Here is a 25271-nt window from a genome sequence, read left to right as displayed (position 1 = left end):
AGTTTTTTTTATTTAAACACAATGACAGACATGGTTGTATGCTGACCCTTGCAGGCCACCATACCTATGATTGTGGACAATCATGAGGGAAGGCAAATTGCAACCTGCCTAAGGAATATTAATTAGGCAGGTCATTCTGCGCTGCCCTTTAGCATTTTGTAAACTGTTCTGTTTTAAATAGTTTGATTTGCAAAATTCTATTCCATTTGCAAAAAGTCGGTGAGCTATTCGTGACCACATTTTACGAATGGAAAAATAGTACAAAAAGCCCGCATTTCTCTTGTCATTGTCTACTAGATAGCAAAGGCGATATGTATCTTGACACCAAGGTCCCAACCCTACCTTATCAAAGAGCCTGCTTTTTAGCAATACATGTGAGGCTCTGCTGCTGTCTTGTAAGTATGTTTCTAATATTGTCAAATGCACCTCTGATTGTTGCATCCATTGGTCACACACAGAACATTTGTTGAGGAATTGTGTTGGCTTAATCACTTGAGGATAAACATTTATTCTTAAATGAAGTTATAAAGAAGTTTGGATATAGGTTACCATTTGGAGCATCATGTCAAGAAAGCAAGCAATAAGAGATGTATTGACTGTGGATCGTCTTGTTTAAGAGACGTATGCCTAAAGTGATTTTTTTAAAAGCCTTCGCCCTGCTGCAAAGATTTAGTAAAGTCATGAGGAACATTTGATGAAGATAGGATACATGACACAGGTTACAAAATTGAGTCTGCCATTGTTGTTTTGCTACATTAGTTACAATACTATTTATGTACACCAAGGAGTTGATGTTTAGTACACTAGATACAATTTACAAAGAGACAAAGAAGTGTTGTCTCTGAGACCACTAACTATTGAATCCAGCAGTGTAAAGCGTCATGTGCTGGGACCTTGTCAAGAAATGCTAGCAGCTGAATTGAGTACGTTTGTCTCATGTCCAAGCACTAGGCACTATCCTGTTACATAGGGTGAGCACCAACCATAGTAGAAGCCATTTGCAAATGTTTTATGTTCCATTTGAGAAATTACTTTGACCCACCTAGTATTACACTCACTGGGCTTCGAAACCTCAAACTGAAATAAAGTGCTGGGAAGGATTGGCACTGTGCACCAACTAACACATATCAATGCAAAATGGATCATATGCAACATTGCAGGAGGTGGACAGGTCAAAGATTTCTATCTGTGTTCTACCAAGTTACTGTGTGCCCTGAGCCCCAAAGCATAGAACTCTTCCTAGCGGATGAATTGATTGTTCATTCAGAATCAGTGAACTTTAGAAATCTGCCACCCTTCCCAAACCAGCGACTCATTTGATGATGTTCTTGGCAAATTTCATTGCATTTAATGAAGCTCGACATAACATATAATGATGTGCTCACAATAACCCTTGTTTAGAGTAAGCATTATCTCTGGTTCGAGGTTAATACGGTGAATCAATTGTTCATCTCTTCTCTTGTTTTAGGGGAAAAACATAGCTACATAAGATGTTTAATGTGTGTGGATCTGTGCACATGTTTGGATAGAAGGAACTCTTTTCTAGTGGGGGGATGAGCCTTTACAGAAGGAATGTTCAGTCATGTACAAAGAGAGATCTCTCAACCCCTCCCCTGCCCTCCAAGTCCCCCCCCCCCGCTGTATTTCTCCAGTTTCAGGGTATCTCTACTTTCAAAACAACTGGATGTGCATGCAATAATAAAATATATTTGTTAGCATCTGCAATTGTGGCACTCAGCCCTCTAAAACAGTGGCAAAAAAAGTAATTTAGTTTATGGAGCAAATATTCACTCTCAAGAAAAGAGGATATGTATATCTACTTTTAGAAGCAAAACTATATTGACCTCTGTCATGAATTTCTTTAGAAAGTTTATTTTTTATCTTTTTCTCAGTTGTGCCATGGTGATGTATGCGATCATTTATAAATAAAAATGAGATTCTCTGTACATTGTTTTAAGATACATAAAAAAATATATTCAGTCCTCGTCTTCGTCGTCATCCTCTTTGCTCGGGGCGCACCTCTGGAAGCAGTGCACAGTCGTAGCCAGGAAGAAGCTGGAGAAAATGGCAGCAATTAGGACGACCACTCCTGAAAAAATGATGATCAAGAAGTCTGTTAAGGACAAGCTAAACTTGCATTCGCTGAAGCTGATCTCCGACAGCTCATGCAGGAAGACCTTCCTGTCCTCCAAGGAGCAGTGGATTTCTTGAACTCCTACAAAATAAGAGCACAAAAGAGAGGCATTAGCAATATGGTAGATCTTGATGCTCTTATTAGGCATTTGTCATGGAAACACTATCTCATGCTTACATTTGCTACAGGATGATAAGCTAGCATTATTTCTTACACCAGTTCCATTTTGACTGATGTGAGCTATTTAGTTTCTGAATATCATTTTCAGAGTATTGTCTGACAAATATTTAGTCATTAATTGTGTCTTCAAAAATATTGCCCAGTTGGAGTTAATAATAGAAAATGTGCTCCAAATATTATCATGTCCTACGTATCATCTAGGAAAATATTGCCCCATTGAGGGTCGTTATAGAAAATTGACACCCAATGTCTGACAAAAACTCTTTATACAATATTCTGACATAGAGAAGACTAGTAACGGAGGCAGCATATTTTCCTCACGAAACTCTATACATAGAGCATTGCATTTTTTTTAAATTTCATAAAGATTGAACAGCCTTTCACCCGGGGATCTTGCGGGAGGTAATTGAGTAAAATACATGAATTTTACAGTCTTCTATTGTTGAGTAAACCCTCAGAGAAGCCATCATTGTGCTAAGTGTTTCTATGACAATAAATAAGAAATCTACACAGTGAATAACATATTGTAGAGGACAATCACGAAGGCAGGAACTCTGCTCACAACAGGTAGAAAATACTGCTAGAGCCAGGCACAGCAGGAAAAGGAAGTTTAGCTGTCCTTACAGAACTATTGTAGCTTGGTAACATTCTAAGCTGGACAATTTATTCAAATGGTCAGAGGCTGACAAAATCAAACTTAAACAAATAGAAAGCTGACAAAATGCTAAATTGACAAAAACCAATAAAATTTCACAAATGTACTAAAATAAGTTGTATTGTACTAAATCCGAGGACTGCATTAAAAAAACTAAAACCAAGAACATTTCTGACAATGCCTAAAATGATTAGAGTTAGTGGATATATCACAAAATAAATGGAAAGTGGTATTAGGGAATACACAATTATAGAGGGTTGCTGTAGGGTGTACTATTTCTATGGCAGTTGGAGCCGAAGGGAGGACCAAAACCAGGGAAGCCTTACATGAAAAAGGGCGAAAAATATTCCATAAAGTATAGAGGGTTAGGAAGAAAAGACGCCAGTCGGTTGAAAAGCAAAATTTGAAAACAAAGGAAAACATAACTCTGCATAAGCAACCAAAGACTGAGGAAGACATTGGTGCTGATTAGGATCCTGGAAAAAATTTCCCCAACCGAATTGAATCTGGACTTTTTTCCGTACAAATGGTAAAAGCGCCGTACAAACTGCCAATTACGATTCGTATGGGAAAAAGTCCATACAAATCGCATTGGGAAAATTCCCCCACACGTCCTCGGGTCGGGAAAAGTCTCCGACACGTCCCCGGACATTTTTACGTACAAATGGGAAAATTGAAGTCCCAATGCGCAATTACGATCCGTCCCATCCGTCCGATTGTACAACTGTATGGAAAAAAGACCGTCCGGAGCGAACTCCCATAGCAACCATGGAGATGTCCAAACAAGTGCCTGGTACGCGCCGTACTCCCCCCCCCCGCCCCCCGTATGTTCGCGCCGTACCCCCAGCCCCCCCCGCGGATGGGCGCGCCGTACCCCCAGCCCCCCGTATGTACGGAGCGTACCCCCACCCCCATATGTACGGAGCATACCCCCAGCCCCCCAGCCCCCTGTATGTACGGAGCGTACCCCCGTACCCCCCAGCCCCCCGTATGTATGGAGCGTACCCCCACCCCCATATGTACGGTGCGGACCCCCAGCACATAGCGCTGGGGGTCCGCACCGTACATACGGGGGTGGGGGTACGCTCCGTACATACGGGGGGCTGGGGGGTACGGGGGTATGCTCCGTACATATGGGGGGTACGGGGGTACGCTCCATACATATGGGGGGCTGGGGGGTACGCTCCGTACATATGGGGGGCTGGGGGGTACGGGGGTACGCTCCGTACATACAGGGGGCTGGGGGGTACGCTCCGTACATACGGGGGGCGGGGGGGGGGTACGGCACGTACCGGGCCCCCTAATCAGCTCGCATCGCTGCGTACTTAGCTTTTCCGGCACTTTTTAGGTGCCGTAAAAATTTTCCCACCCGGACTGCAGTCGGTGCGAATCGTAATTGCTGGTATGTAAAAACATGCCTAACTCCGTCCGGACGTCACGTCCGCGGTGTCCCAGATCACATTTGTATGTATTTTTCTGTCGGTTGGTCTTTTTTCCGAATCGTACGGGAATGGTGTTTCCGAACGAATCGTAATTGCATGTTTGTAAAGTTTTACAACCCGGTACGAGTCGGACGGAGAAAAAAGACTGCCCCAACTAAGGTAAACAAGTATTGGCAAAATTCATATATGTCGGCTTTGGGCCACAAGCCTTTTGGCAATTCGTATTTTGTCATGGGTTTTTGCAAAACTTGATCACTCAGGAAGCTGACAGATTTTGATTAATCTAACAAAATAAAATTGTCTAAAGGCAAAAACATTTTTTTATCAAAAAGCGCACCTTACATTAGCCCTGGCAATGAAAGGAACTCCTTTGTGTGGTGATGTACTCTTTGTGAAAGGGCAGAATGCCATAGTTCATAGTGAACTCAGCCAAAGGCTAAAATGGGCTGACATGTTGCGCCTTGATGCATGCTCGGGGGCGGTGGTGGGATGTGATTGGCACAATCACAGATTAATGGATGACATGCAGCTAAAAACCTCAATAAGTGACTAAGTAATGCACATAATTTTAGTTTTTCAGTTAACATAGACTGTCAAAAGCTAATCATTCTGCCTCTTGACTTTGGCAAAAAAAGAGAGGAAGAGAGAAAGAAGAAAAGAAAAGAGAAAGAGAAAGAAAACGAAAAAATAGTCAAGGAAGAATAAAAATAAAGAAACAGGAACAGTAGGCAAGGGAAAGAAAGAAAGAAAGAAAGAGAAATAAGAAAGAAAGAGAAAGAAAGAAAAAAGAAAGAAAGAAACAAGAAAAATGAAAGAAACAAGGAAAGAGAAAGAAAGAAGGAAGGAAAGAAAAGGAGAAAAAAAGAAAAAAGAAAGAAAGTGAAAAGAGAGACTGAAAGAAAGAAGGCAAGAGAGAAAGAAAGCAATAACGAAGGAAAGAGAGAAATATGGAAGGAAAGAAAGCTAGAAAAAGGTGTTACAAGTGCTGCAAATTAAACACAATAAAGGCAGATTTGTTCTCCCTGGGCAAAGGCTATTAAAAACCATTGGTGAAACTGAATCCAGAATAAACATGTTCTGAAGAATTGTCTGCCTAATATTTCACATTGTATAATATTAAAGCTTTTGGTTTGTGAACTGCATGCATAGTAAAAAGAGGAGAAGTTAATACAGAACAGTTTCAAATAAAGGCGATTTATTATTCTGTGAAATGCCAGCAGTCAGATAAATAAATGGCTCTCCAAAATGAATTTACAACAGCATTTTCAGGAGACAGGAACTGATAAAGTTGGAATGTGCCAAGTGGTCACATCTGGTGGAAAGCATCCATTACATCAGGGGCATCACTAAAGTAATTATAAAGGGAAAACAAAAACACTGGCACTGAAGGGAACTACCTTGTGTGTGGATGTGCTCATTGTGAAAGAGCAAAATGCAGTCACTCAAAATGAAGTTGACCAATGGCTTGTGTAGCCTGACTCAAAATTTGTGTATGCTGTATGCTGTAGTGGGCGGAACCAAAATGTGAATGACACAACAACAGACCAATGGATGGAGAGTGGTGGCTGAAAGCCCCTTTAAGTAAGTATATTATACATATAATTTTATTTAAATCAAAAGGTATTGGCTAATGCAACACCTAAATAAGGGCAAAGTGAATGGTGGAGGACAGAAGTGGAAACAGATACAGGGTATGAACGAGAGAAATTACTGGTTTCTGTCTCTTTAAATTGCATATACAAATATATAGAATTTCAAAATAATTTCCATTGCATGAGATAGATTTGTAAATTAAGGAAAAAAAATGTCATTAGGAAATGTTGTCAGACTGACATTTTGCACTATTCATGAGAGGTATCAAAGACCATAAGCCCTGTATTTAAACAATGTACTGCCTGTTAACGTATATTTATGCTCAAAATGCTTCCTCTCCTTTCTCTTTAACAACTTTTCCGTTTCTCTAGTCAGCCCTTCTCCAATCTTCTTACACCACGCTCTCATTCCTATACCCTCCACCACATTCACTACTTTTGTAACTTCTGTTTGCCAACACCAGCCTTAGACAACTGCCACTCATTGCAGTAATCAGGCTTTGCAACTTCTACTGTTTCACCATCCAATCCCAATTCATATTTGTAATAATGAAATAGGTATTCTTGAATCTCTAATACCAGCTACAACATGACCTTTACATTGGCTATTGTAAAGGTTCCTCCTATATCCTTTTATCCAGCTTTTCATTGTAAGGGAATAAATGTTCTGCTGTTTTGACCTTCCTATTGTATGTCATCTATGATTTGTATGGTGCTCAACTGTTCTTTTTTTCGTAGGCCTAGCATACAGTATATGAAAAGAATAATGGTATTTTTATTAATGCAGTTTTGCATAGCACATACAGGGCTTGAGGGCGCCATAATGTTTTACTTAAAATCATTGCATCACAGGCTTAGAGTACGAACATAAACAAATGCTATAACAAGTTATCAAAATGTGTAGTGAGTGACTTATGTAAACAAAGAATGCAAATAGTAAATGTAAACATGTTCACGTAAAATTAATAACAATAGTAGATATATGCTTACATGTAAAATGTAGAGAAGGTGGAAAGAATATGGGGTATGAGCAAAATATAAATGGAGTACATTTTCACAAATTTCATGGAGATCTGTCCCTTTCTTCTTGAAGACAGCAAATAGATGGCTTCTGTTTAGTTCTAATCCCTTTGATGCATTTTACTCCTCTTTAGCCAATGCTCCCAGAGTGCCATATTGACACATTTGATCATAAACATGGAATGATCCCTTGTCCTATTGGAAAGCATTGGGTAGATCAGATATCCTAGAGATTGCAAACACAACAAGTTGATCGTAGAAGGTTACACCCAGGTCCCCAGATGCCCTTGACAGTCTCTATTGATGAGCTACAGGCCCTATGTCTAAGTGCATATAATTCTCTTACAAACAGTCACTACTGTCACGTCTATTACTGTAGTAGATGATTTGAACAGTTACTTGCAGGTGTCAACAGCTACATTCCAAAACCTTCCTTAGGCGCACAGACCATAGGCACAGCAAGAGGTCTCCTGATACAGAGAATATCAGTGCGAATCGCAGACCTGTCTGCTTAAAAATTAATTTTATTTTACTATGTGAAGAGTGGAAGGGGCTTGAAGTAGCTGACATTGGAATTGGGGGGACTGTCCATTACCACCTCACCAAAGCTCAAGGGGGCCGGTCCAAGGAGAGGGGGAGGGAGCGGGGGTTCAGAGCACAGTGCTGCCCAAACAGACCCCCGGACCCAACAAATTACAGAGGCTTGTAAGGCTGTCGCCAAAGTTCAGGGGAAGTTGTTAAAACCCCTGATGGACATCGGCTGTGCTGTGACTCAAACACAATGAGCTTGAAACATCCTCTTTTTAGGGGTGTCCACCTAATAGTACTAATTACTATTCTCCACTGCTTACCAATACATAAGCGTATCCTCTTCAAAATCCTGGTCATCACTTTCAGAGCCTTTCACTCGCGAGGACCCAGGTACTTGTCGAACAGCTTCAGGCGCTATCATCTTGCCCGCAGCCTAAGGTCCTCTAATCAAAATCTCCTAGTGATCCCTAAATTCAGGCTCTCCGGCAAGGGCGGGAAATCCCTCGCTGTAATCGGCTCCAGGGCATGGAATAAATTGCCACCGCAGCTTCGGCAAATTTCAACAGAAAAACTCTTCAGGAAAGCCCTGAAGACTTGGGTCTTCTCTCTTACAGACACTGCATACAAAGCCTTGGTATAATATGCACAGGATCCTTCGAACAACAGCAGTAGCCAACATGTTCCATCTATGTTGACATCTAGCGCCAAGATGCTCCCTGGAGTGATAGCTGCGCTATATAAATGTACCTTCCATTCCATTCCATTCCATTCCAATTGTGTACTCACTATGCGAGATCAGCTCTTCACCCGGAGACCATGTGAATAGAGCTGAGATTGTGAGACACATAGGGCGTTGTGTGAATTGGTATGTCCGAAAGCTACTAATGCGAACATTTTATTGTGTATGTTTTCTATTATGTACAGAACAATAGAAAGTGTCAGCATGGTATAACTATTGAAGGAATCCCACACCATCTGTCACTGATACAGCACAGTTTTTATGGAAGAGGTGGGGCAACATCGACAATTCACAAAATCATAAGCTTTACGGCCGCAAAAAGTTTCTCATAATCTACAAAAGTTATTTTTTTTTAAACTGGAAATGCAATTCCAACTCACAAAATAACGCTTGCAACTCATTCTGAATTCTGAGTAGAAATTAGCATGAAAGGGACGTCCCCCTCTTATTTGTGAATCACAACGCAATAGATCAGTGGCTTGAGACCACAACTCCAGTTGAACATTATTGATCAATTACTCATACCAAACTTGGGATGGTAACTGATTCACAAAGGAAGAGCAGTCCCCTCTGCTTTGGAAATCATGGCAGCTGTCTCAGGGAGAGCAGCCAGTGGTCTCAGGAACCACTGCTTGCTCCACTGATTTCATTCCTTCGAACACATTTTTCAAGAAGTCTGCGCTGCTTTAAAAAATAATGTTCACTGAAAGGAATGCGAACGGAGGGGTAGACGTCTGCTGTGCCTCGCTGTTCTACATCTGTGCTTTCACATTCTCAAAGGTCCTAAAATGCCTCTTTCCAGTGGCGTAACGAAACTTGAGGGGGCCCCCCTGCAAAGAATATGGAGGGGGCCCCCCACGCTCCGGATTCAGTCAGGAGTTCTCAGGTCGGGGGCCTGCTGCGCATGCACCAGTGGCGGCTGGTGAATTCTAAAAGTGGTGGAACGAAAAGCTGAGAACCAAATCCGAGGACTGCATTAAAAAAACTAAAACCAAGAACATTTCTGACAATGCCTAAAATGATTAGAGTTAGTGGATATATCACAAAATAAATGGAAAGTGGTATTAGGGAATACACAATTATAGAGGGTTGCTGTAGGGTGTACTATTTCTATGGCAGTTGGAGCCGAAGGGAGGACCAAAACCAGGGAAGCCTTACATGAAAAAGGGCGAAAAATATTCCATAAAGTATAGAGGGTTAGGAAGAAAAGACGCCAGTCGGTTGAAAAGCAAAATTTGAAAACAAAGGAAAACATAACTCTGCATAAGCAACCAAAGACTGAGGAAGACATTGGTGCTGATTAGGATCCTGGAAAAAATTTCCCCAACCGAATTGAATCTGGACTTTTTTCCGTACAAATGGTAAAAGCGCCGTACAAACTGCCAATTACGATTCGTATGGGAAAAAGTCCATACAAATCGCATTGGGAAAATTCCCCCACACGTCCTCGGGTCGGGAAAAGTCTCCGACACGTCCCCGGACATTTTTACGTACAAATGGGAAAATTGAAGTCCCAATGCGCAATTACGATCCGTCCCATCCGTCCGATTGTACAACTGTATGGAAAAAAGACCGTCCGGAGCGAACTCCCATAGCAACCATGGAGATGTCCAAACAAGTGCCTGGTACGCGCCGTACTCCCCCCCCCCCCGCCCCCCGTATGTTCGTGCCGTACCCCCAGCCCCCCCGCGGATGGGCGCGCCGTACCCCCAGCCCCCCGTATGTACGGAGCATACCCCCACCCCCATATGTACGGAGCATACCCCCAGCCCCCCAGCCCCCTGTATGTACGGAGCGTACCCCCGTACCCCCCAGCCCCCCGTATGTATGGAGCGTACCCCCACCCCCATATGTACGGTGCGGACCCCCAGCACATAGCGCTGGGGGTCCGCACCGTACATACGGGGGTGGGGGTACGCTCCGTACATACGGGGGGCTGGGGGGTACGGGGGTACGCTCCGTACATACAGGGGGCTGGGGGGTACGCTCCGTACATACGGGGGGCGGGGGGGGGGTACGGCACGTACCGGGCCCCCTAATCAGCTCGCATCGCTGCGTACTTACTCTCCAAAATGAATTTACAACAGCATTTTCAGGAGACAGGAACTGATAAAGTTGGAATGTGCCAAGTGGTCACATCTGGTGGAAAGCATCCATTACATCAGGGGCATCACTAAAGTAATTATAAAGGGAAAACAAAAACACTGGCACTGAAGGGAACTACCTTGTGTGTGGATGTGCTCATTGTGAAAGAGCAAAATGCAGTCACTCAAAATGAAGTTGACCAATGGCTTGTGTAGCCTGACTCAAAATTTGTGTATGCTGTATGCTGTAGTGGGCGGAACCAAAATGTGAATGACACAACAACAGACCAATGGATGGAGAGTGGTGGCTGAAAGCCCCTTTAAGTAAGTATATTATACATATAATTTTATTTAAATCAAAAGGTATTGGCTAATGCAACACCTAAATAAGGGCAAAGTGAATGGTGGAGGACAGAAGTGGAAACAGATACAGGGTATGAACGAGAGAAATTACTGGTTTCTGTCTCTTTAAATTGCATATACAAATATATAGAATTTCAAAATAATTTCCATTGCATGAGATAGATTTGTAAATTAAGGAAAAAAAATTTCATTAGGAAATGTTGTCAGACTGACATTTTGCACTATTCATGAGAGGTATCAAAGACCATAAGCCCTGTATTTAAACAATGTACTGCCTGTTAACGTATATTTATGCTCAAAATGCTTCCTCTCCTTTCTCTTTAACAACTTTTCCGTTTCTCTAGTCAGCCCTTCTCCAATCTTCTTACACCACGCTCTCATTCCTATACCCTCCACCACATTCACTACTTTTGTAACTTCTGTTTGCCAACACCAGCCTTAGACAACTGCCACTCATTGCAGTAATCAGGCTTTGCAACTTCTACTGTTTCACCATCCAATCCCAATTCATATTTGTAATAATGAAATAGGTATTCTTGAATCTCTAATACCAGCTACAACATGACCTTTACATTGGCTATTGTAAAGGTTCCTCCTATATCCTTTTATCCAGCTTTTCATTGTAAGGGAATAAATGTTCTGCTGTTTTGACCTTCCTATTGTATGTCATCTATGATTTGTATGGTGCTCAACTGTTCTTTTTTTCGTAGGCCTAGCATACAGTATATGAAAAGAATAATGGTATTTTTATTAATGCAGTTTTGCATAGCACATACAGGGCTTGAGGGCGCCATAACGTTTTACTTAAAATCATTGCATCACAGGCTTAGAGTACGAACATAAACAAATGCTATAACAAGTTATCAAAATGTGTAGTGAGTGACTTATGTAAACAAAGAATGCAAATAGTAAATGTAAACATGTTCAAGTAAAATTAATAACAATAGTAGATATATGCTTACATGTAAAATGTAGAGAAGGTGGAAAGAATATGGGGTATGAGCAAAATATAAATGGAGTACATTTTCACAAATTTCATGGAGATCTGTCCCTTTCTTCTTGAAGACAGCAAATAGATGGCTTCTGTTTAGTTCTAATCCCTTTGATGCATTTTACTCCTCTTTAGCCAATGCTCCCAGAGTGCCATATTGACACATTTGATCATAAACATGGAATGATCCCTTGTCCTATTGGAAAGCATTGGGTAGATCAGATATCCTAGAGATTGCAAACACAACAAGTTGATCGTAGAAGGTTACACCCAGGTCCCCAGATGCCCTTGACAGTCTCTATTGATGAGCTACAGGCCCTATGTCTAAGTGCATATAATTCTCTTACAAACAGTCACTACTGTCACGTCTATTACTGTAGTAGATGATTTGAACAGTTACTTGCAGGTGTCAACAGCTACATTCCAAAACCTTCCTTAGGCGCACAGACCATAGGCACAGCAAGAGGTCTCCTGATACAGAGAATATCAGTGCGAATCGCAGACCTGTCTGCTTAAAAATTAATTTTATTTTACTATGTGAAGAGTGGAAGGGGCTTGAAGTAGCTGACATTGGAATTGGGGGGACTGTCCATTACCACCTCACCAAAGCTCAAGGGGGCCGGTCCAAGGAGAGGGGAAGGGAGCGGGGGTTCAGAGCACAGTGCTGCCCAAACAGACCCCCGGACCCAACAAATTACAGAGGCTTGTAAGGCTGTCGCCAAAGTTCAGGGGAAGTTGTTAAAACCCCTGATGGACATCGGCTGTGCTGTGACTCAAACACAATGAGCTTGAAACATCCTCTTTTTAGGGGTGTCCACCTAATAGTACTAATTACTATTCTCCACTGCTTACCAATACATAAGCGTATCCTCTTCAAAATCCTGGTCATCACTTTCAGAGCCTTTCACTCGCGAGGACCCAGGTACTTGTCGAACAGCTTCAGGCGCTATCATCTTGCCCGCAGCCTAAGGTCCTCTAATCAAAATCTCCTAGTGATCCCTAAATTCAGGCTCTCCGGCAAGGGCGGGAAATCCCTCGCTGTAATCGGCTCCAGGGCATGGAATAAATTGCCCCCGCAGCTTCGGCAAATTTCAACAGAAAAACTCTTCAGGAAAGCCCTGAAGACTTGGGTCTTCTCTCTTACAGACACTGCATACAAAGCCTTGGTATAATATGCACAGGATCCTTCGAACAACAGCAGTAGCCAACATGTTCCATCTATGTTGACATCTAGCGCCAAGATGCTCCCTGGAGTGATAGCTGCGCTATATAAATGTACCTTCCATTCCATTCCATTCCATTCCAATTGTGTACTCACTATGCGAGATCAGCTCTTCACCCGGAGACCATGTGAATAGAGCTGAGATTGTGAGACACATAGGGCGTTGTGTGAATTGGTATGTCCGAAAGCTACTAATGCGAACATTTTATTGTGTATGTTTTCTATTATGTACAGAACAATAGAAAGTGTCAGCATGGTATAACTATTGAAGGAATCCCACACCATCTGTCACTGATACAGCACAGTTTTTATGGAAGAGGTGGGGCAACATCGACAATTCACAAAATCATAAGCTTTACGGCCGCAAAAAGTTTCTCATAATCTACAAAAGTTATTTTTTTTTAAACTGGAAATGCAATTCCAACTCACAAAATAACGCTTGCAACTCATTCTGAATTCTGAGTAGAAATTAGCATGAAAGGGACGTCCCCCTCCTATTTGTGAATCACAACGCAATAGATCAGTGGCTTGAGACCACAACTCCAGTTGAACATTATTGATCAATTACTCATACCAAACTTGGGATGGTAACTGATTCACAAAGGAAGAGCAGTCCCCTCTGCTTTGGAAATCATGGCAGCTGTCTCAGGGAGAGCAGCCAGTGGTCTCAGGAACCACTGCTTGCTCCACTGATTTCATTCCTTCGAACACATTTTTCAAGAAGTCTGCGCTGCTTTAAAAAATAATGTTCACTGAAAGGAATGCGAACGGAGGGGTAGACGTCTGCTGTGCCTCGCTGTTCTACATCTGTGCTTTCACATTCTCAAAGGTCCTAAAATGCCTCTTTCCAGTGGCGTAACGAAACTTGAGGGGGCCCCCCTGCAAAGAATATGGAGGGGGCCCCCCACGCTTCGGATTCAGTCAGGAGTTCTCAGGTCGGGGGCCTGCTGCGCATGCACCAGTGGCGGCTGGTGAATTCTAAAAGTGGTGGAACGAAAAGCTGAGAACCAAGTTGAAGAAGGAAGTGAGTACAGCAAGCACACCAAAGTGAAAGAGGTGTGTTCGGGGTTGGCTTTCCCAAGTGGGCCCTTTAACCACTCAAATTTCAGCTTTAAATAAATTCAGTCATTTGTCTCCAAAATATCAGCTTGTCAGTTTATGAAAGCAGACACGTTTTGCTATTAAATACCAGCTTTGCCTTCTTGAAAAATAATTTAAATTTACATAAATCAAGAAGTTATCTTTTTTGTGAAAAAGTTCAATTATTGTCATGAACCACTAAAACACATGATAGATTCCACCTTGCTTGTTTGTTTGTTTGAAAAGTTTTATATAGCGCTGGCTAGACCCGGAGGTATCAGAGCGCTTTACATGAAGTAGGACATTGTTTCAGAACATTGTTACATCAGTTGTTGGAGTTACAAAAGTTACATGAATTACAAAAGCATAGCATAACATTAGAAAAAAAAACGGTAAGGGGGAAAGTACTTCAGGTGACACAGGAGAGTCAGGCTGGAAAAGGGAAGGCAGACAAAGAATCACGGAGGGAGGAGGTGGGGGAGGGAAAAGAAACACAACGTGGAGACGAGGAAAACAATGTCCGGCTGGGTAGGTGGCGGCCAAGGGGTGAACCAGAGCCAAACTCCTCTATAGCTGCATAGGACAGCTCCTCCGGGCATCACCCAAAGTTGCTCGGGCACCGCGGTGCGTACAAACAGTTTTGGATTCCACCTTGAATATCTATGTGTCATAGTTGCATGTCATATGCGCCAATCTTATGCCAAGAATTACCGCCATTATGCCGAAGCAAGTATGAGGACTGTGCACCACGCAATCAGACAGGAATTACCACTATTATGCCAGCGCCCGCATTTTACCTGGTTTGGGCTCCATTATACCATGGGTGAGCACATTGGGCCGATATGTGCCACCATTATGGCAGGGCCAACATTATGTCATGTTATTTTATTTATTAAGTACACAATCATGGAACATTGCTGGTGTTGAAATGGGGTAGCTCTGTAGAATCTCACTAGTGGCTGTGACAAGCTCCCCTCTTTACCTAGTGATAGTTTTTTCTACACAAAGGCATGTCGCAGGCACAATGGAAAAGAGAGAGAAAGATATGAACGGCTTCCTTGTTTGTCTCTAACAGTCCACCCCCTCTCATCACAGCCCTTCCCACAGTACACAAGGACACCCATATGTCCCCTGTACCCTTCTACAGGTCAAATGCATATCAACCATCCTGGAATGGTTACTTATTTAGGGAAGTATGGGGAGAAATTTTAGAGAATAAAAATAGCTTGAGCTTTATGCGTGATGCGGGGTATGAAATTGACTATGGGGCATTTGAGTACAGTTCTCTGCAGGACAGCTGAGGGTCACGACTTCAGAGCCCACTGTGTTTACTCCCAGCCCTGTGTTAATTCAAGTCTATGTTGTGCATCCTTATTTACGCCCTGTAGTATTTCATTTGCTCTCATTCACCACTGTCCACCTACTGTATTTACACCCTGTAGTATTTCATTGTCTCTCATACACCACTGTCCACCTACTGTATTTACACCCAGTAGTATTTATTTGTCTCTCATACACCACTGTCCACCTACTGTACTTACACCCAGTATTTCATTGTCTTATTCACCACAGTCCGCCTACTGCATTTACACCCAGTATTTCATAGTCTCTTATTCACCGCTGTCCACCTACTGTATTTACACCCTGTATTTCATTGTCTCTCATACACCACTGTCCACCCACTGTATTTACACCCTTTAGTATCTCATTGTCTCTTATTCACCGCTGTCCACCTACTGTATTTACACCCAGTATTTCATTGTCTCTTATTCACCACTGTCCACCTACTGTAATTACACCCTTTAGTATTTCATTGTCTCTCATACACCACTGTCCACCTACTGTATTTACACCCGGTAATTCATTGTCTCTCATACACCGCTGTCCACCCACTGTATTTACACCCTGTAGTATTTCATTGGTTCTCATTCACCACTGTCCACCCACTGTATTTACACCCTGTAGTATTTCACTGTCTCTTATTCACCACTGTCCACCTACTGTATTTACACCCTTTAGTATTTCATTTTCTCTCATACACCACTGTCCACCTACTGTATTTACACCCGGTAATTCATTGTCTCTCATACACCGCTGTCCACCCACTGTATTTACACCCTGTAGTATTTCATTGGTTCTCATTCACCACTGTCCACCCACTGTATTTACACCCTGTAGTATTTCACTGTCTCTTATTCACCACTGTCCACCTACTGTATTTACACCCTTTAGTATTTCATTGTCTCTCATACACCACTGTCCACCTACTGTATTTACACCCTGTAATTCATTGTCTCTCATACACCGCTGTCCACCCACTGTATTTACACCCTGTAGTATTTCATTGGTTCTCATTCACCACTGTCCACCCACTGTCTTTACACCCTGTAGTATTTCATTGTCTCTTATTCACCACTGTCCACCTACTGTATTTACACCCTTTAGTATTTCATTGTCTCTTATTCACCACTGTCCACCTACTGTATTTACACCCTGTAGTATTTCATTATCTCTCATTCACCCTTGTCCACCTTCTGTATTTACACCCAGTATTTCATTGTCTTATGCACCACTGTCCACCTACTGTATTTACACCCAGTATTTCATTGTCTCTTATTCACCGCTGTCCACCTACTGTATTTACACCCAGTATTTCATTGTCTCTTATTCACCACTGTCCACCTTCTGTATTTACACCCAGTATTTCATTGTCTTATGCACCACTGTCCACCTACTGTATTTACACCCTGTATTTCATTGTCTCTCATACACCACTGTCCAACCACTGTATTTACACCCTGTAGTATTTCATTGTCTCTCATTCACCACTGTCCACCTTCTGTATTTACACCCAGTATTTCATTGTCTCTTATTCACCACTGTCCACCTACTGTATTTACACCCTCTAGTATTTCATTGTCTCTCATACACCACTGTCCACCTACTGTATTTACACCCTGTAATTCATTGTCTCTCATACACCGCTGTCCACCCACTGTATTTACACCCTGTAGTATTTCATTGGTTCTCATTCACCACTGTCCACCCACTGTATTTACACCCTGTAGTATTTCATTGTCTCTTATTCACCACTGACCACCTACTGTATTTACACCCTGTATTTCATTGTCTTATGCACCACTGTCCACCTACTGTATTTACACCCTGTATTTCATTGTCTCTCATACACCACTGTCCACCCACTGTATTTACACCCTGTAGTATTTCATTGTCTCTCATTCACCACTGTCCACCTACTGTATTTACACCCAGTATTTCATTGTCTCTTATTCACCACTGTCCACCTTCTGTATTTACACCCAGTATTTCATCGTCTTATGCACCACTGTCCACCTACCGTATTTACACCCTGTATTTCATTGTCTCTCATACACCACTGTCCACCCACTGTATTTACACCCTGTAGTATTTCATTGTCTCTCATTCACCACTGTCCACCTTCTGTATTTACACCCAGTATTTCATTGTCTCTTATTCACCACTGTCCACCTACTGTATTTACACCCTTTAGTATTTCATTGTCTCTCATACACCACTGTCCACCTACTGTATTTACACCCTTTAGTATTTCATTGTCTCTCATACACCACTGTCCACCTACTGTATTTACACCCTGTAATTCATTGTCTCTCATACACCGCTGTCCACCCACTGTATTTACACCCTGTAGCATTTCATTGGTTCTCATTCACCACTGTCCACCCACTGTATTTACACCCTGTAGTATTTCATTGTCTCTTATTCACCACTGTCCACCTTCTGTATTTACACCCAGTATTTCATTGTCTTATGCACCACTGTCCACCTACTGTATTTACACCCTGTATTTCATTGTCTCTCATACACCACTGTCCACCCACTGTATTTACACCCTGTAGTATTTCATTGTCTCTCATTCACCACTGTCCACCTACTGTATTTACACCCAGTATTTCATTGTCTCTTATTCACCACTGTCCACCTACTGTATTTACACCCTTTAGTATTTCATTGTCTCTTATTCACCACTGTCCACCTACTGTATTTACACCCTGTAGTATTTCATTGTCTCTCATTCACCCTTGTCCAACTTCTGTATTTACACCCAGTATTTCATTGTCTTATGCACCACTGTCCACCTACTGTATTTACACCCAGTATTTCATTGTCTCTTATTCACCGCTGTCCACCTACTGTATTTACACCCTGTAATTCATTGTCTCTGATACACCGCTGTCGCACCCACTGTATTTACACCCTGTATTTCATTGTCTCTCATACACCGCTGTCCACCTACTGTATTTACACCCTGTAGTATTTCATTGTCTCTTATTCACCACTGTCCACCTACTGTATTTACACCCTGTAGTAGTTCATTGTCTCTCATTCACCACTGTCCACTTACTGTATTTACACCCTGTAATTCATTGTCTCTCATACACCACTGTCCACCTACTGTATTTACACCCTGTAATTCATTGTCTCTCATACACTGCTGTCGCACCCACTGTATTTACACCCTGTATTTCATTGTCTCTCATACACCACTGTCCACCCACTGTATTTACACCCTGTAATATTTCATTGTATCTCATACACCACTGTCCACTTACAGTATTTACACCCTTTCGCATTTCATTGTCTCTCATACACCACTGTCCACCTACTGTATTTACGCCCTGTAGTATTTCATTGTCTCTTATTCACCACTGTCCACCTACAGTATTTACACCCTGTATTTCATTGTCGCTCATACATTTCTATCCACCCACTGTATTTACACCCAGTAGTATTTCATTGTCTGTTATACGCAACTGTCCACCTGCTGTATTTACACCCTTTCATATTTCACTGTCTCTCATACACCACTGTCCACCCACTGTATTTACACCCTGTAGTATTTCATTGTCTCTCATACACCACTGTCCACCCACTGCATTTACACCCTTTAGTATTTCATTGTCTCTTATACACCACTGTCCACCTGCAGTATTTACACCCTGTATTTCATTGTCTCTCATACACCACTGTCCACCCACTGTATTTACACCCTGTAGTATTTCATTGTCTCTCATTCACCACTGTCCACCTACTGTATTTACACCCAGTATTTCATTGTCTCTTATTCACCACTGTCCACCTACTGTATTTACACCCTTTAGTATTTCATTGTCTCTTATTCACCACTGTCCACCTACTGTATTTACACCCTGTAGTATTTCATTGTCTCTCATTCACCCTTGTCCACCTTCTGTATTTACACCCAGTATTTCATTGTCTTATGCACCACTGTCCACCTACTGTATTTACACCCAGTATTTCATTGTCTCTTATTCACCGCTGTCCACCTACTGTATTTACACCCTGTAATTCATTGTCTCTCATACACCGCTGTCGCACCCACTGTATTTACACCCTGTATTTCATTGTCTCTCCTACACCGCTGTCCACCTACTGTATTTACACCCTGTAGTATTTCATTGTCTCTTATTCACCACTGTCCACCTACTGTATTTACACCCTGTAGTAGTTCATTGTTTCTCATTCACCACTGTCCACCTACTGTATTTACACCCTGTAATTCATTATCTCTCATACACCACTGTCCACCTACTGTATTTACACCCTGTAATTCATTGTCTCTCATACACTGCTGTCTCACCCACTGTATTTACACCCTGTATTTCATTGTCTCTCATACACCACTGTCCACCCACTGTATTTACACCCTGTAATATTTCATTGTATCTCATACACCACTGTCCACTTACAGTATTTACACCCTTTCGCATTTCATTGTCTCTCATACACCACTGTCCACCTACTGTATTTACGCCCTGTAGTATTCCATTGTCTCTTATTCACCACTGTCCACCTACAGTATTTACACCCTGTATTTCATTGTCGCTCATACATTTCTATCCACCCACTGTATTTACACCCTGTAGTATTTCATTGTCTGTTATACACAACTGTCCACCTGCTGTATTTACACCCTTTCATATTTCACTGTCTCTCATACACCAATGTCCACCCACTGTATTTACACCCTGTAGTATTTCATTGTCTCTCATACACCACTGTCCACCCACTGCATTTACACCCTTTAGTATTTCATTGTCTCTTATACACCACTGTCCACCTGCAGTATTTACACCCTGTATTTCATTGTCTCTCATACACCACTGTCCACCCACTGTATTTACACCCTGAAGTATTTCATTGTCTCTCATACACCGCTGTCCACCCGCTGTATTTACACCCTTTCGTATTTCAATGATTCCTTCATGTCTTTCTTCTCTCAGCATCCATTAGCCATCTTGGAACAATAAATTCATAATAAACTACAGCAAAAGAAACATACAATGGTACAGCCAATAGTCCTCCAACCAACGTCAGACCTATTGGCTTTGCCAACGCTTATTAGATATGACATCTTACATGGATTCTCCCCTTCCGACCCACAATGTCCTTTTATTCTTATGTGTGTCCTACTCTCTCCCATATGACTCTGGTGATAGTTTGCTACACTCCAGTCCCATTCATTTCCCTGAATATATCTCTATTATTTTTAGCATTTCGTTGCTGTTCTGGGCTCATTCTATGCATCATTAGACTTTAAGTACCAATTCATAACCTGCTCTTCATTGGATTCTTCAATAAAAAATATTACCAATGTGAATAACAAGAAATAGAATTCATAGCAAAACAAACATAAAATAAAAAGTGCACAGCATGGGCAGAAACTGGATACCTAAAATGTATTTAAAAAAAAAGAATATGGGGGGGAGGAGCCTAGCGCGCAACCAAGATGGCCGCGTAGGCTTACGGCTCTCGAGGGCCTCCGCAACCTCCCACGTCTATCCTGACTAAATCCTGGTAAACTTGATGGGCTTTTGCTGATGCATCCGCGCTGAGGTGCCACCCGTTTTCCAAATTCAGATCGGACGCCGGGAGCCCGAATGGTCGCCCTCCGAAGATTGAGGCCTGCTGTTGCCTAGGTCCCGATCTCGAGTTGGTGGGGTGCCCGGGTACGAAGTGAACAACAGCGGCATGCTGAGCCTGACTTGCCGCGTACCCCGCACTTTCACTTTCGTTTTCGAGTCTGTCCTATTGAGATCGGCTGAGGGACCTCGGTGTTTCAGAGAAAAGCGGACGGTGGAGTGTCTGGCCTGACTTTCGGGCTACACACGGACTTCCTGCCCGCGACTGCAGTGTTCGGCTGACTTGGCCAACTGGTTCCTGTCCCCGGCTTCGACGAGTGCCAACTTTGGTGGCCTCCGGACGATGGCGACTAGACTAGACGGTGACAAGTCGAAACCCAAGTCAACCCGGAGGGGATCCTATGCACAGGCCAACAATATGGATCGGTATGCGCAACCAAAGGGGTCCCCCAGTGGCTTGCATAAATCGCCTGAGGGGGCTAAAGAGGTTTCGGGCCCATCGTCAGAATTGACCCTGCAGGGCGTTATGGGCGCCATTGAGGAGATGAAGGCTGCGGTGGGTCAGCGGTTTGATACCCTGGCGCATAAATTGGACGCGGTCCTTATTGATGTGAATTTGGTCAGGGCAGATCTGTCCAAAACCAACGATTGGGTTGACTCTTTGTCTCAAGCGGCGTCGAGCCTAACTGTGGATGTGGCAGCCCTGCAGACGGAGGTCCGCCGGCTGCGGCTGGCCAGTGACCAGACGGATCGTCGACTTGAGGACTCTGAAAGCAGGGCTAGGCGCAATAACGTTCGTATCATCGGAGTGCCGGAAAGATCGGAGGAATCTGCCGTGGATCTATTTGTGGAGGATCTGGTGATCAATCATCTCGCGCCCAAGGGATTGAGCAAGTTCTTTGCGGTGGAGCGGGCCCATAGGATTCCGGGTGGTGCGCCCAAAGTGGGTGCTCCCCCGAGGCCTATAATTGCCCGACTTTTCAACTTTCGAGATAGAGATGCTATCCTTCAGGCGTCGAGGGTGGCAGGGCCGCTGAAGTTTGAGAACTCTAATGTCAGCTTCTATCCGGACTTCACGCAAGCGGTCCAGAAACAGCATCTGGGATTTTTGGGTGTGAAACGGCGCTTGAGAGATATGGAGTTGAAATACGCGATGTTATTCCCGGCGAGGTTGCGGGTTGAGTTCCAGGGTCGTTCCCACTTTTTTGACCGGCTGGAGGCAGTTGGAGACTGGTTGGATGCTCTGCCGCGGGGACGGGACCGAGACAGTCGGACGGCGGAAAACGAACGGGATGTGGTGGAGCGGGACTAGAACTTGGTTCCTGGCGATTGACTAGACTGGCGAGGTTTTGTACCTTGGCTCAATTGTACTTTAATCTGGTACATCATGCCCTTCAAGTGCCTGGGGGTTGTGGGGAGCTTATTGGGGTCCTTTCCTCCTTCTGGGGTTCTTTTTGTGGTATAGGTTAGGGCGACAGGCACACTGCAAGTTGGGGGGCTGTTTGGGCTCACGCAGGGGTGCAGGGAGGGGGGAGTTGTTGTTTTGGGATTGTGGGGGAGGGGGGTTGTTGGGGATGGTTGTATTCTTGTTTTGCAAGGCAATGTAAAGTTTTCTGCTGAACTCTCTGGGTTGTGCTCTCCGGGATGTGGGTATCATGTGCGGGAGTGGGATGGGGGGTAGGGGATTGAGAATCCTTTCGTGGAATGTGAACGGTCTGGGGGACAGGATCAAGCGCGGGGTGGTGTTGCAGTTCTTGAAACGAGCCTCGCCCGACATTGTTTTCCTGCAGGAGACACATTTGATTGGGAACTCTTTCCAGGCCCTAAATAGGAGGGGCTATCGCCTTGCCGCTCACTCTGGTTTTACTTCTGGCTCTAGGGGAGTGGGCATTCTGGTTAGGGCCTCTCTCCCATTTGAAGTGGACGAGGTGCTTCACGACGATAGGGGGCGATATGTGGCGCTGGTGGGGCGATGGGAGGGCAGGACTGTGTCGCTCGTGGCTGTGTATGTTCCTCCGGGGTTACAAACGGCTGCGTTTGCTGATTTGGGGCGTTTGGTCCTGGGACTCCCTGGGGGGGTTTTGGTGTTGGGTGGTGATTTTAATGCCGTTGTCTCCGGATTGGAGGACCGCCACCCTCCCAGGGATCGCCCTAGGGCTCAGGCCTGGTTGGGGGGTTTTTTGGACACTTTGGGACTGGTAGATTGCTGGAGATTGATGCATCCGGGACAGGCGCAATACACCTTTCACTCGGGGGCCCATGGGAGTCTCTCGAGACTTGACTATATGCTTATGCCGGCGACCCAAGCTGGAATGATTGGGGAGGTGCGTCATTTAGCCCGCGGTATCTCTGACCATTCCCCTCTATGGTTGCAGCTGAGGGTAGTCTCTGGGGCAGAGGGGAGAGTGGCACCCATTAACACCTGGTATCTTCGTAACCCTAAGATCCGCGCGGAGTTGGTCAAGTCCACTGATCACTACTTCACTGATAACGTGGGGTCGGTGTCGTCGGCCGTCTCCCTATGGGAGGCTTATAAGGTAGTGGTCAGGGGGCAGGCCTTGTCCCTTATCTCCCATACTAAGAAGTGAGAGAGAGCGGAGGTGGTCCGCCTGGGAGCGGAAATAGCTGTAATGGAGGAGGACTTGGAGAGTGGGGTTACTGAGGAGAAATTGCATGTTCTCAGCCTCAAACAGTCAGATTACAGAGCGTTAGTCACGGAAGCGGCTAAAGAGATGAGTAGAGAGCAGCAAGGGCGGTTGTATGATGTGGGGGATAAGGCCGGAAAACTGATCGCTTGGTTGGATAGGAAGGAGAGAGCTAGCAGGGTGGTGCCCGTTGTGGAGAGGAGTGATGGAGTGCGTGTGACTGACCCGGGTGAGATCGTTGACTGCTTCGCAGTTCATTTCCGCGGAGTATACTCTCCGGTCTCGTTGCGCTCGGAGGAGGATTCCCATAGCCTGCTTAGAGACATCACATTGCCAACCCTATCGGAGGCAGACGCGGTGTTGATGGAGGCGAGGTTGTCGTCAGATGAGATCGCTTTGGCCACTCGTTTTATTGCTCCGGGTAAAGCGGTGGGTCCCAATGGTCTTCCCATCGAACTCTACAAGTTGCGTCCCGATAAGATAGCACCATATCTTCGAGACATGTTTTTGGCGGCCCGTGCGGCGGGCTTCCTCCCCCCTGACCAACGCCTCGCCAGCATAGTTGTGATACACAAAGAGGGGAAGCCGCGAGATCGCTGTAGGCCCATTTCTTTGTTGAACGCAGAACCCAAAATTGGTCTCACATGTCGCTCAAAAATGTGCAACAACCACAGACATGTTCTCCCTTCCTTTGCAGCTGGGAAGACCACTGATACAAATGGAATGTGGCATAACAGCCAGAGATGCTGGCTTTGGAACTGGGGGATCATGCTCGAGTCTCAGCGTTGGTTCAACATCCTGTGATTCTGGGCAAATCACTTAATAACCCTGTGCTTAAAAAATAAGTGTGGCCTTGTGTAACCCTCCAACAGTGCTCCTCATCTTTACGTAGCGCCTCTCTCATATGCATTTCATTTGTTGTGTAGCGCTACTCATATCAGTGTAGTGTGTGTCAGTACTTTACACCACGCACACATTATACAGAGACAGTCAATCATACAAGTATGTAAATCAGTCTACAGGGAATGTCACATAAGCCAATGAGGATTACAAGGTGTAGGAATCACATGTCATCCATACTGGTGGGCAGTATATTTTAAGAGGGTTTGGTCTGGGGAAACACAAGCTGAGGATTTAAAGAGTTTTCCATGGGGGTCAGCTTTACTGATAAAAATGTATATCTGCCCACACTTACTCATTTTAGCAACATTAGAATAATGAAAGACTGGATAAGTTCTAACTATATCACAAAAAAAGAAAGCGAAGTTCTAACTATACCATTCATGTTTGTCTGCAGCTGTTTGATGACATGTCATTGGTCACTGTCCTATGTTAGGATTGTAACTACTGAACTGCAAGTAGCACAAGGATCTCTGTGACAAAGGCAGTAACCCACTGAGCTTCCACATAAAATACAGTTCATCTACAATTAAAAACTACTAACAGACAAATGATTTCTCTCCAGCAGGATCATTTAGCACCAGCGTTATCTGGGCATTTTGCATTGTCTTATTGTTGTCCTGCATCAGCCATGATAATGATAAAAACTGTTTAAATGAATCACACACAAAGTATGTGTCCTGCTGGGCCTGTGCATATTTTGAAAAGAAAAACAAATGGTAACATATTCTCTTACCTACACCATTAGT

General features: G+C 43.8%; 1 protein-coding gene across 1 annotated transcript in view; it reads right to left on the bottom strand.

The window, feature by feature from the left end:
* Positions 1 to 1321: 1321 nt before the first annotated feature.
* The window catches only part of LRRC38 (leucine rich repeat containing 38), a 598909-nt gene continuing 574959 nt past the window's right edge, over positions 1322 to 25271 (bottom strand). The window contains exon 2 of the mRNA XM_085615142.1: positions 1322 to 2215. Coding sequence (XP_085471268.1) covers positions 1977 to 2215 — 239 coding nt within the window. The 3' untranslated portion in view covers positions 1322 to 1976. The remainder of the gene's footprint in view (positions 2216 to 25271) is intronic.

This window comes from Triturus cristatus, chromosome 1_2, assembly GCF_964204655.1.
Source record: "Triturus cristatus chromosome 1_2, aTriCri1.1, whole genome shotgun sequence".
Taxonomy (NCBI): domain Eukaryota; kingdom Metazoa; phylum Chordata; class Amphibia; order Caudata; family Salamandridae; genus Triturus; species Triturus cristatus.
This window is presented reverse-complemented; position numbering and strand designations above follow the sequence as displayed.